Genomic DNA, 12,758 nt, shown 5'->3' on the forward strand with positions numbered 1-12,758 from the left:
CATAAAAAAGGATGAGTTCATGTCCTTTGTAGGGACATGGATGAAGCTGGAAACCATCATTCTCAGCAAACTATCACAAGGACAGAAAACCAAATCCCGCATGTTCTCGCTCATAGGTGGGAATTGAACAATGAGAACCCTTGGACACAGGAAGGAGAACATCACACACTGGGACCTGTGGTGGGGTGGGGGAGGGATAGCATTAGGAGATGTACCTAATGTAAATGACGAGTTAATGGGTGCAGGACACCAACATGGCGCATGTATATATATGTAACAAACCTCCACGTTGTGCACATGTACCCTAGAACTTAAAGTATAATAATAATAATAAAAGCAGTTTAAACATACAGTGAAATGGCAATGAACAAATATGATTATAATTCTAAGAAAGTCAAGTCTATGTTTCCTTCACCCATTGTAGTCCTAGAGTCTAGAACAGAGCCTGACACACAGTAGACACTCAGTAGATATTTGTTTAATGAATAAAACAACATGAAAAAATGTTCAGCCATGCTTGTAGTTAAGGAGCTCAGTGAAAGCAAGATACCATTTTCCAGTTATTAAATGTCAAGTAAAACAAAACAAAAAACAGATAGATGATAGAAAGAGATAGAATGCAGGAGAAAGTTCAGTGAAATAGGTAGTCAAGCATACATTTCCGGTAGGAGTGTAAATGGACTCACTTCTCTTCTAATGCAATTTATGGTAGTCTCGAAAAATATTCCTAAATTTTGACCCAGCAATTCCACTTCTAGAATCTTTACTGACAAGCAATCCTGAATATGTAAAATATTTTTTACAAAAATATATAGTACATGGTAATATATATAACACAAAAATTTGGAAAGAGTATAAATATCCAACTATAAAAAATGGTTAAGTAGGTCCTGACAAATCTTATTAATGAGCTATTATGCAAAATTTATGTAAACGTGTGAAATAACACAGAATAATATTTGAGTTCAGTGAAAGAAGCAACACATAAAAAATGTTCATATAGGATAGTGTCAGTCTGTGTAGAAAAATAACTGGAAGAAAATGTATCTGCAATGTTGGCTATTTGGGTAGTGGAATATCAGGTGATTTTTTTTTTTTAAATTTTCTAAAATTCCTTAAAAATAGATATATTAATATATAAAATTTCTCTTATTTGGAACTATGACTGGTAAGTAAACATCTGTTCACTGTCAAATTATTTAAATACATCCTAATCACCTTTTAAATATTTCAATCAAAAGAAAAATTCATTTTTGACTGGTGTTAGGATATCTGTGTTTTTCTTTTCTGAGTTTCAACTAACTTTACAATTTCTATTCACTACCCCAATAATTTTAGATTTAATTCAAGACTGGTCTAGTGATAGTCCTCCAGACATTTTTTCATTTGTTCCATATACGTGGAATTTTAAAATCATGTTTCATCAGTTTGAAATGATTTGGGCTGCTAATCAACACAATTGGATCGACTGTTCCACTAAACAACAGGAAAATGGTAAGACATTTAAAAAATTAGGTTAAGTATTTCTCTCATTAAGGCAAATACCAACTAAGAAAATTAGTATTGATTTGATAGTTTTAACAGATACTAGAAGTTGTTTCTCCCCATTATCTTTGTGAGACTCTCAGAGGACTGTTTCAGAGTTTGTATTGGACTAAAACTTAATTTTGTTTAGTTGCACATTTTAGACAATTTTATAATTGAAATTTTATGGACATTAAAAGTAAATTTACTTTTTCTTCTTCTTCTTTTTTTTTTTTTTGTAGTGTATCTGGCAGCCTGTGGAGAAACACTAAACATTGATTTTTCTTTGCCTTTTACGGACTTTGTTCCAGCTACGTGTAATACCAAGTTCTCTTTAAGAGTATGTATAGTTGAATCCTTTATTATTCCACAAGGTGTATTAGTTAGTTTGATTTCCCAAAGCTTATCTTTACTCCCCCTACCCAGTCCATTGCCACTTCAAGGTATTTTAGCTTTCCTCCGATGTCTACTACCTCTAGTGTCAGAGTTCCTGCTGTTTTCTTTTTGTAGTTAACTGTACCTAAGAAATTGGGCAATTAAAAATATCTCAAGTTGACTATTTTCTTAGAGTTCATTTCTGATATCTGTGGCTAATCTATATGTTAGCCCTTCTAGCTCTAATGTTTACTAATTCATATGAACTAATTTTATACTTCCCTTTATTTGATTCTTAATTGTAAACATGAATTCAAGGAGTAACCACAGTACCTTTCTTCCTTTTATCTGGATGCCTGTACTTCTAAGCTCAAAATTTTATGGAACATATAATTTTTTGGTATGGGCAACCAGTAGTACTTGTAGTATTAATAGTGGTTATACTGGTAAAATTAGCAACATAATAGAAACAGCTAACATCTGTTAAACATTTTCTGTGTACTACATAGACACTATTCCATGTGCTTTATGTAGTAACTCATGTAATTCTCAGAACAACCCTCTTGAGATTATTATTACCTGCATTTATACATTAGGAAAGTGAAGAACAGAGCTTTTGTAACTCATCATATAGCTAGTGAGGTATTGGGCAATATAGCTTAGGGCTCCATTCTTTTAACCAGTCTACCTTGCTGCCTGTTAAGAAACTAGTCATCAAGATGAACAAAGAATAGAAGACCTATAAGGAAAAAAGTAAAGCCAAGTGAAGATCCATTGATTTGCCAGTTCTGAATTATTGAAAGCCAGCTGAGGAAACAAGACTTACTAGAATCAAATGAGATAATACTATTTTAAAAATTAATAAAAATATAGAACATAGTATACCTGAGCTTATAAAAGTTTTTTTTAAAAGCTGAACTTCATAAAAAAAAAATCTGTGATTACCCATGGAAGACATTCTTTTCACTGTTTGGAAACTATACTGTTTCTTTCCCTGATTATTTTGTTGTTTTTCAATACAAACTTAGTTTTAGTCGATGTAAAATCTTATTCCTTATTTACCTGACTGTTGAATGTAAAATCTGCGATTTCAAATTTGTTTATCTCACTTGTGTAATCCCAGCACTTTGGGAGCCTGAGGCAAGATGGTTGCTTGAGGCCAGGAGTTTGAGACTAGCCTTGGCAACACAGCAAGACCCTGTCTCTACAAAAAAAAAAAAAAAAAAAAAATAATAGCACATTCCTCTCGTCCCAGCTACTTGGGAGGATCACTTGAGTGCAGGGGTTCGAGGCTTCACTCCAGCCTCAGTGACAGAGTGAGACCATTAAAACAAAAACTAACAATACAATAAAATAAAAATAAATAAAATTTGTTTATATTCTTTCAAACTTATTTCGAAAATTGTTGTAGACAGTTTTGCCCGTATTAACCAACATATTTATGCACTGATGTTATTACTTTGGCTTATTATAATTATTTTTTAGGGAGAAGATGTTGATCTTCATTTGTTTCTACCAGATTGCCACCCTAGTAAATATTCTTTATTTATGCTGGTAAGAAATTGCCACCCAAATAAGATGATTCATGATACTGGTATTCCTGCTGAGTGTCAAAGTGGTCAGAAAACAGTTAAACCAAAATGGCGCAACGTTACTCAGGAAAAGTGAGTACATAAAATTAGTGACACAGACCAGGCACAGTGGCTCACGCCTGTAATCCCAGCACTTTGAGAGGCTGAGGTGGGTGGATCACTTGAGGTCAGGAGTTCGAGACCAACCTGGCCAACATGGTGAAACCTTGTCTCTACTAAATATACAAAAATTAGCTGGGCATCATGGTGCATGCCTGTAGTTCTAGTTACGTGGGAGGCTGAGGTAGGGGAATCGCTTGAACCCAGGAGGCGGAGGTTGCAGTGAGCTAAGATTGTACCACTGCCTTCCAGCTTGAACAACAGAAAGAGACCCCATCTCAAAAAATAAATTAATAAAACAAAATAAAATTAGTGACAAGTATTTTGTGCTTGTATGTGGAGAAATTCTTCTTTCAAAAAATAATAATAAAATTTGATTATCTGCAACTGATATCTGTACAATTAAAGGAATAAGTATCTGACTAGAAACTGTCTGTTTTACTCTTCAAAGGGCTGGTTGGGTTGAATGCTGGACTGTCCCAAGTGTCATGCTTACAATTGATTATACATGGCACCCAATTTATCCACAAAAAGCAGATGAACAGCTAAAACAATCATGTAAGTGTTTTTATATAATTTGTGCTTTTATACAGCTGCTATTATGATTGATAGTCATGAAAAATAAAAAGCAAATAAATTGAAACACATCTATTCTTGTGACATAGTATAAATATAATCTTTTAAATATTTTAGATTAATTATATCTACCTTTTAGCATTTACTACGTATCAGATAGTGGGCCAAGCAATTTTCTGGCTTCTGTTATCTCATTTAATCCTTGTAACAACTCTGTGAGACAGATATTACCATTATTTTTATCTTAAAGTTGAGGAAATATGCTCAGAAAAGGTAAGTAATATTCTCAAAGTTTGCCAAGCTAGAAGCAGTAGAGCCTGGATGTGAAACAAGATTTGTGTGAATCTGCATATTTAAGTGCATGATTTTGTGAAACGTTAGTTTCTTTAATGCATTTTGACAGTTCTCATTATAGTTTATAGTTTCCTGAATGTAATTTGCCTTATTACCTGGGTCCAAAAAAGAATTAGAGCCAAATGATGATTTTTTTTGGTATTTTTCCAGTGAGTTAAGTTTCAAAGGATAGTTTTCATAGTTGTTTCATAGTGGCTTGATAATATCACACTGTATTTAAATAGCTGTTTATATGAAAAAATTCTGTAGTTTAGTGCCCAAGAATAGTTAAGGTCTCCATGTGACCCAAATTTATATTGCAGGGACTCAATAAGAATGTTGTTTATGTTAACTTTTAGGTCTGTTTTCATTATATATACATAATGTAAGGATTAGTGGATGTCATGTTTGCAAAGTAAAATTTTTTAGTGAATATTTCCTTGAAGATCTTCTAAGAGGTCTTTTATCCCCCACCCCCTAAACATTAATCTTTTTTTTCCTTAATTTACTACAGTATCAGAAATGGAAGAGACAATGCTATCCGTATTAAGGCCATCCCAGAAGGCATCAGACAGAGTTGTTTCTTCTCCCTCCACTTCTTCACGCCCACCTATTGATCCCTCAGAACTTCCACCTGATAAACTTCATGTAGAAATGGAACTTTCTCCAGATTCTCAGATAACTCTCTATGGACCTCTACTAAATGCCTTTTTGTGTATAAAGGTACGATTCTTAAAAACAACTTACATACTTTTAAATATAGACAAAGCAGTTAAAATTTAATTGAAAATTGAGACTATTTGAAATAGCCAATTGGATTATTTAAAATGTTGAGGATATACCAGATATGTTGACTGGACTTAGGGTGCTAGATTCAATTACAAAATTATTTATTAAAAATAGTACTCCTCAGTTCAGCATTCTTTTGTGCATTTTGTATGTTCTAGGAATGATGCTAGTTGCTATAGATAAAGATGATATAGCATCTGTTCTCAGGGGTGTGAGCTAGAGGGATAGCTAGGATAGACAGATGTATGGACAAATTTTCACACATTGTAAGTAATGTAGCAATAGAAGTACTACATATATCTGAGAATAATTGGTAATGGAAAACACTACTTCAAGTGAGTCCATTGAAAATAAGTGACAACGTTTTATGATAAATAATGGATAAATATTTGTTTGGTGCTTTATTTGAAAAACTGAAGCAAATATATGAAAATGCTTGTTTCAGAGTGTATCAAACTTAGGTTCTAAATAAATGTGCACTAATTTTTAGAACAAAGAACAAATCGTGTTGACTCATTTTGGTATATTTTTTTCCACTGAAATTGTGTGATTGCACAGTATGACAGCACTTTAAAGTTGATCTCTGTAGAATGATTATGAAGAGAGGCTATTTTTGGATAAATATTTGAGGAGTTCATCAGTTTTCTGGAGATCACTCTTATTTTGATGTTCAAATCATATGTTTTAAATGCTCCCAACAAATTATCAACATTTCTTGTTGATTTAATCTTTATGGTAACTACTATAATCCTTCCTGATCCTCCCTTATCACCTTTGCCTGTGATTAGAGGACTTATCCACATCACTTTCAACAACTTAAGAAATTTTGCATTTTTAAAGGATCTGGCAGATTTACTTTGGATATTGAATACCTAGCTGACAAGGAATCCTGTAACGTACAGCGGTAAGAGTAATTAATTCTGGAGAGAGGGACTAGGATGTTCAGGATTGGTCAGGGAAGCACGATCAAGGTTTGTTAGTAAAGGCTCTCTGCAGGAAGTGCTGGCTGAACTGGGTTTTGAAGGCATCTAGCATCTCAATATTTGAGTTATTATAATGTATCTACTAAAAACTACCATAAATCATCAGATGATGTAACTTAATATAAAAGATGCAAGGGAAAATGTGGTTAATATTTGTAGATGCCTAGAGTTTCTGTTGATTACATACACACCTTTCTTCCTTCTTGTGACCATCATTTGACCTAAAGTGTATGTCAAATATTTCTCCCAATATCTTACTTTCTTAGGATTGCATGTGAATAACTATAAAGGATTTAAAAGATAATTTTCAAGCTATAGTCTTCCTGAAGAGGCTGCATTATATTTTACTTAAATATAAGTAATGATTTAATTAGTAGATGAAGGTAGTCATAGTGATACAATATCAGTTTTTGAATACTACTAGAGTGGTATTAACTTTCGTTTTTGCATTACTATGTACACATGGAACCTCAATTTGTTTTTATTAAAAAAACTGATAGTAATAAAAAAATAAGAGGACTCTAACAAAACAGAATACAGTGAAATAAATATATGCTTTCATTTTAGACTTGTTTATAGGTTCTACTCCACAGATGTAGCCATTGCTGATAGATTATTGTTTTCATACAGACTTTTGTGCATTAAAGGCTTTATAACAACTTTTTAGTAGTTTCAAAAGTTTGTCTTGCCCTAAATATTGTATTAGTGTTTACATTTATCTAATTAGCTTAGAACTTGCATAAAATGTCTATTAAAGCAAATTGTAAAATTTGAAATTTTGATGTTTACTAAATATGTATCAAAGATATGACAGGCAAAAAATTTGTTTAGCCCAGTTAACCCTGTGCTTCCTTTTATAAGGAATTTATGCAATTCTTTAAGTTTCTGGTTTTATTTTTGTTTTTTAAGAGACAGGTCTGGCTTTGTCACTCAGGCTGGAGTGCAGTGGCACAATCATAGCTCTTTGTAATCTGGAGCCCCAGGGCTCAAGTGATCCTCCTGCCTCAGCCTCTTATAGCTAGGCCTACAGGCAAGCACCACCACACCCATCTAACTTTTAAAAAATTATTTTTTGGAGAGACTGGGTCCTGCTGTGTTGCCCAGGCTTGTCTCAAACTCCTTCCTGGGCTCAAGCGATCCTCCAGCCTTGGCCTCCCAAAGTGCTGGGATTATAGGTGTGAACCACCATGCCTGGTCTGTTTGTTTACATATATATAGTTATATAACGTGTATTTTACTTGGTATCGTATTAGTACTTTAAAACTTTTTGGAAGTTGAAAAATATATATATTATTTTTATAACATATTCAAACTGATATATGAAATTTTCTTGTTCATGTATTTTCATGTATACATGAAAAAGAAAATGGCAATTTAAGGGAATTAAAAATTCATGTAACCGAGATTGTCTTTTTTTAGTTAATCAAAATTAAACATCAAGAAATTATAAAGAATAAACTAGGAAAAAAAAATCACTGTATTTGTTTGACTGTATATGAAAGACTGCTTTCCAAAATCCACAGAAGAAACTAGGCCTGGCATTATCATTATAAATAATTCTAAGAAGAATATATCTACTGAATATTCATTAAAATTTATGAGGACATGTGTGGAAATGGGAGGTCTTCTGCAGATGTAGACAATATAGTAACTGTGAGTGTCAGCCCAAAATCATTTCAGTCATATTAAAACTTTGTCATTTCTTCTGTTGTGGATATAAAGTTGGATAACCATACTACTTACATTACTTTCCTGATTTGACTTCTCTTAGTCTTATTTCATTTTTTTGTTAATGAAGGAAAATAAATCTTTTTATAATGATAACATGTCAGTGGTAGCAAATAACTGCATGAAAGGGTATATATGGCATATATGTTTTTCTTATTAAAAATAATTTTAGGCCGGGCACGGTGGCTCACGCCTGTAATCCCAGCACTTTGGGAGACTGAGGCGGGCAGATCACGAGGTCAGGAGATCGAGACCATCCTGGCTAACGAGGTGAAACCCTGTCTCTACTAAAAATACAAAAAAATTAGCCGGGCGTGGTGGCGGACGCCTGTAGTCCCAGCTACTCTGGAGGCTGAGGCAGGAGAATGGTGTGAACCCGGGAGATGGAGCTTACAGTGAGCTGAGATCGCGCCACTGCACTCCAGCCTGGGGACAGAGCAAGACTCTGTCTCAAAAAAAAAAATAATAATAATTTTAATAATCTTGAACAGAAACCTGGCTATTAATTTTTCTTTTTTTAAAAAAGGGTAATTTTGGAAACAGTACTTGTGGACTTTTCCTACTGTTTCTCTGATTTTATTAGCTGCCATCTTTTCACCTGTTGTTGTTATTTTTTTCTGTTTTGAGAAATGAGCATCATTGGATAAGTATACATTTTTAACTAGGAAAAACATTGCAGTCTCTTACTTGAAGTAGGTGATAAGATACTCATATATCAAAATACCATTATGAAAAGAAAATTTTGGAGAATTCTTAAGTAAATTGAAATGTAGCTTATCATTCTTAAATTCAAACATGATGCAAATTTGACAAAAGAACACATTTTCTTGGTTCTATAAGCCAGTGGATTTTTTCTAGGGTTGTTTAGAATTTATTTTAAAGATAGTTTAATTTTGCATGCCATCTATTATAAAATGAAATTGAAAGTTTTATTTGTATTTGTAAATATTTGTGTACATTTATTAATCTTAAAGTACCATAAAAGTTTGCCATAATGTATTACCACCTACCTTACACTTTGATCAACCTTTTTGGTAACTTTTTTTTTCAGTAAATTTTTTTTTTTTTGAGACAGGGTCTGACTTTGTCACCCAGGTAGTGGCATGGTCACAGTTCACTGCAGCCTTGACTTCCTGGGCTCAGGTGATTCTCTCAGCCTTCCAAGTAGCTCAGACCACATGCATGTGCCACCATACCTGGATAATTTTTGTATTTTTTGTGGAGACAGGGTTTCACCATGTTGCCCAGGCTGGTCTCAAACTCCTGGGCTCAAGTGATCTGCCCACCTGCGCCTCCTAAAGTGCTGGGATTACAGGTGTGAGCCACTGCGCCTGGCCTTTCAGTTAATTCTTAAGAAATTAACTAATAGATTTGGAATTCATAAATTAAGAAAAAGCCTTAAGTCACACACCCAGCGTTAGACATTTAACATTAGACAAAATTCTTAAAGGAGTTATAATTTTAAAAGTACATTTTGTTGACGATATTCAGTAACTACCAATGTATTAACTCATGAAAGAATCCTAGTATTTTATAACTCCTTTAGAGCAAAGTCACTGACACATTTAACAAAAATTAGCAAATGTTCTCTGCTATGTTGGGCATTCAGTGTTCCCTAAGGAATTTGATATGAATTATTTCCATTTCAAAAGCAATGGAGATTGCTTTAGTAGCAAATTGAACATTAGACCCAAGGGAATCTTTTTTCTTTTTACTGTAATAATCTACAGAAATCTAAATTTTTTTCAAGATTTACAATTATAAGAGATTACAAGGGAATTTTTAAAAAATAAGAGATCTGTTGGCTAGGATCATTAAAAATGAGTTAAAATGAGTGCTGGTAAACTGTTTTGTTTTGTTGGTGCATGTTAGTATGCTGAAACCTAATAGAGTTGAGTCCTTAGATTAACTGTTTTGGAGAAGGTGGGGCAGAGGTGTTTTTCTGGGGGCCATTTACACGTGGAAGTATCAAAGGAGTTTTTCCACTTTACACTTGACTCTGGACTCTGCCTACTGCAAACTTTCTGAACAGTCATCAGGACTGGGGTGGAATGTATATTTCATAAAGGCTTCTGGAGGGGAGAACTACTGCTCTGAACATCTTTAAGTTTTGTTTGTTTACTTTATTTCAATTGTTTTGGGGAACAGGTAGTTTTTGGTTACATGGATAAATTCTTCAGTGGTGATTTCTGAGATTTTGGTGTACCCATCACCTGAGCAGTGTACACTATACTCAATGTGTAGTCTTTTATCCCTCACCCCACCACCTGCCACATCCTTCCTCTCGAGTCTCCAAAATCTGTTATATCATGCCTTTGCGTCCTCACAGCTTAGCCCCCACTTATGAGTGCAAACATACGATATTTGGTTTTTCATTCATGAGTTACTTCATTTAGAATAATGGTCTCCAATTTCATCCAGGTTGCTGTGAATGCCATTATTTCATTCCTTTTTATGACTGAGGAGTCGTCCATGGTATATACGTGTGTACGTATGTATGTGTATATATATACACATACCACATTTTCTTTATCCACTCGTTGGTTGCTGGGCATTAAGGTTGGTTCCATGTTTTTGAATTGTGAATTGTGCTTCTGTGAACATGAGTGTGCAAGTGTCTTTTTCATATAATGACTTCTTTTCTTTTTGGTAAATAGCCAGTAGTGGGATTGCTGGATCGAATGGTAGTTCTACATTTAGTGTGAATCTCCATACTATTTTCCATAGTGGTTGTACTATGTCACATTCCCACCAGCAGTGTAAAAGTGTTCCCTTTTCACCACATCCACACTAACTTAATCTATTATTTTTGATTTTTAAATTATGGCCAGTCCTGCATTATAAGGTGGTATCACGTTGTGGTTTTGATTGCATTTCCCTGAGCATTAGTGATGTTGAACATTTTTCATATGTTTGTTGGCCATTTGTGTATCTTTTTTTGAGAAATGTCTGTTCATGTCCTTTGCCCACTTTTAGATGGGATTATTTTTTTCCTTGCTGATTTGTTTGAGTTCCCTGTAGATTCTGTATATTAGTCCTTGGTCAGATGCATAGTTTGTGAAGATTTTCTCCCACTCTGTGGGTTGTCTGTTTATTCAGCTGATTATTTCTTTTGCTGTGCAGAACCTTTTTAGTTTAATTAGGTCCCATTTGTTTATTTTCGTTTTCGTTGCATTTGCTTTTGGGTTCTTGGTGAAGAATTCTTTGCCTAAGCCAATGTCTAGAAGAGTCTTTCTGATGTTATCGTAGAATTTTTATGGTTTCAGGTCTTAGATTTAAGTCTTTGATCTATCTTGAGTTGATATTTCTATAAGGTGAGAGATGAGGATACAGTTTCATTCTTCTATGTGTGGCTTGCCAATTATCCCAGCACAATTTGTTGAATAGGTTTTTGTTTCTTATTTTGTTTATGTGATGTATCACATTTACTGATTTGTGTATAAACCATCCCTGCATCCCTGCTATGAAACCCACTTTTCTCACTTTATGTTTTTGTATGCTTTGTTGATGATCAGTTGGCTGCAAGTATTTGGCTCTATTTTGGCTTTATTTTGGCTTCTCTATTCTGTTCCATTGGTCTGCGTGCCTGTTTTTATAACAGTACCTTGCTGTTTTGGTAACTATAGCCTTCTAGTATATGGTTTAAAGTCAGGTAATATGATGCCTCCAGATTTGTTTTTGTTGCTTAGTCTTGCTTTGGCTATGCAGGCTCTTTTTTGATTCCATATGAATTTTAGGATTGTTTTTTCTAGTGGTGTGAAGAATTACAGTAGTATTTTAATGGAAATTGCCATGAATTCATAGATTGCTTTTGGCAGTGTGGTCATTTTCACAATATTGATTCTACACAATTTGTTGAATAGGTTTTTGTTGCTAATTTTGTTTATGTGATATATCACGTTTGTTGACTCATGCCTACATCCGTGGTGTGAAACCCACTTGATCATGGTGAATTATCTTTTTGATATACTCTCAGATTCAGTTAGCTAGTATTTTGTTGAGGATTTTTGCATCTTTGTTCAGCAGGGATATTGATCTTTAGTTTCTTTTTTTTATGTCTTTTTCTGGTTTTGGTATTAGGGTGATACTGTCTTCATAGAACGATTTAGGGAGGATTCCCTCTTTATCTTTTGGAATAGTTTTGGTAGGATTGGTACCAATTCTTTTTTAAATGTCTGATAGAATTCAGCTGTGAGTCCATCTGGTGGTTCTGGCCTTTTTTTTGTTGTTGGCAACTTTTAAAAATCCCTTTTTCTCTCTCACTGTTTGTTATTGGTCTGTTCAGAGTTTCTGTTTCTTCCTGGTTTAATCTAGGAGGGTTTTATATTTCCAGGAATTTATCCATCTCCTCTAGATTTTCCAGTTTGTTCACGTAAAGTTATTCTTAGTAGCCTTGAATGATCTTTCGTGCTTCTTTGGTATCAGTTGTAATATTTCCATTTTTGTTTCTAATTGAGCTTATTTGGATCTTCTCTCTTCTTTTCTTGGTTAATCTCACGAATAGTCTATCAATTTTTTTTAATCTTGTCAAAGAACCAGCTTTTTATTTTATCTCTTCAAGTTTTTAATGTTGATAGAACTTAATTAGACATTTATGTTATTTTTAAAAATTTAATGTTGGAATTTAAAGTATAACCCAGTGTTTTCTGTTATATGTGTGCATAAATTTGTCCATGCTTCAGAATTGTATTATAAAGACAATTATTAAGATTTCAGGCAGGTTTCAAGTGGCATCTGTATTTAGGAGGTGGACGGCAAT

At 33.8% G+C, this 12,758-nt stretch overlaps 1 protein-coding gene across 1 annotated transcript in view; it reads left to right on the top strand.

Annotated features, from left to right (window-relative positions):
• Positions 1 to 12,758, top strand: part of KIAA1109 (KIAA1109 ortholog) — a 192,700-nt gene that overhangs the window by 37,204 nt on the left and 142,738 nt on the right. The window contains exons 14-18 of the mRNA XM_011976372.1: positions 1,339 to 1,494; positions 1,767 to 1,864; positions 3,385 to 3,563; positions 4,042 to 4,148; positions 5,014 to 5,222. Coding sequence (XP_011831762.1) covers positions 1,339 to 1,494; positions 1,767 to 1,864; positions 3,385 to 3,563; positions 4,042 to 4,148; positions 5,014 to 5,222 — 749 coding nt within the window. The remainder of the gene's footprint in view (positions 1 to 1,338; positions 1,495 to 1,766; positions 1,865 to 3,384; positions 3,564 to 4,041; positions 4,149 to 5,013; positions 5,223 to 12,758) is intronic.

This window comes from Mandrillus leucophaeus, unplaced genomic scaffold, assembly GCF_000951045.1.
Source record: "Mandrillus leucophaeus isolate KB7577 unplaced genomic scaffold, Mleu.le_1.0 Scaffold1649, whole genome shotgun sequence".
NCBI classification, from domain to species: Eukaryota; Metazoa; Chordata; class Mammalia; order Primates; family Cercopithecidae; genus Mandrillus; species Mandrillus leucophaeus.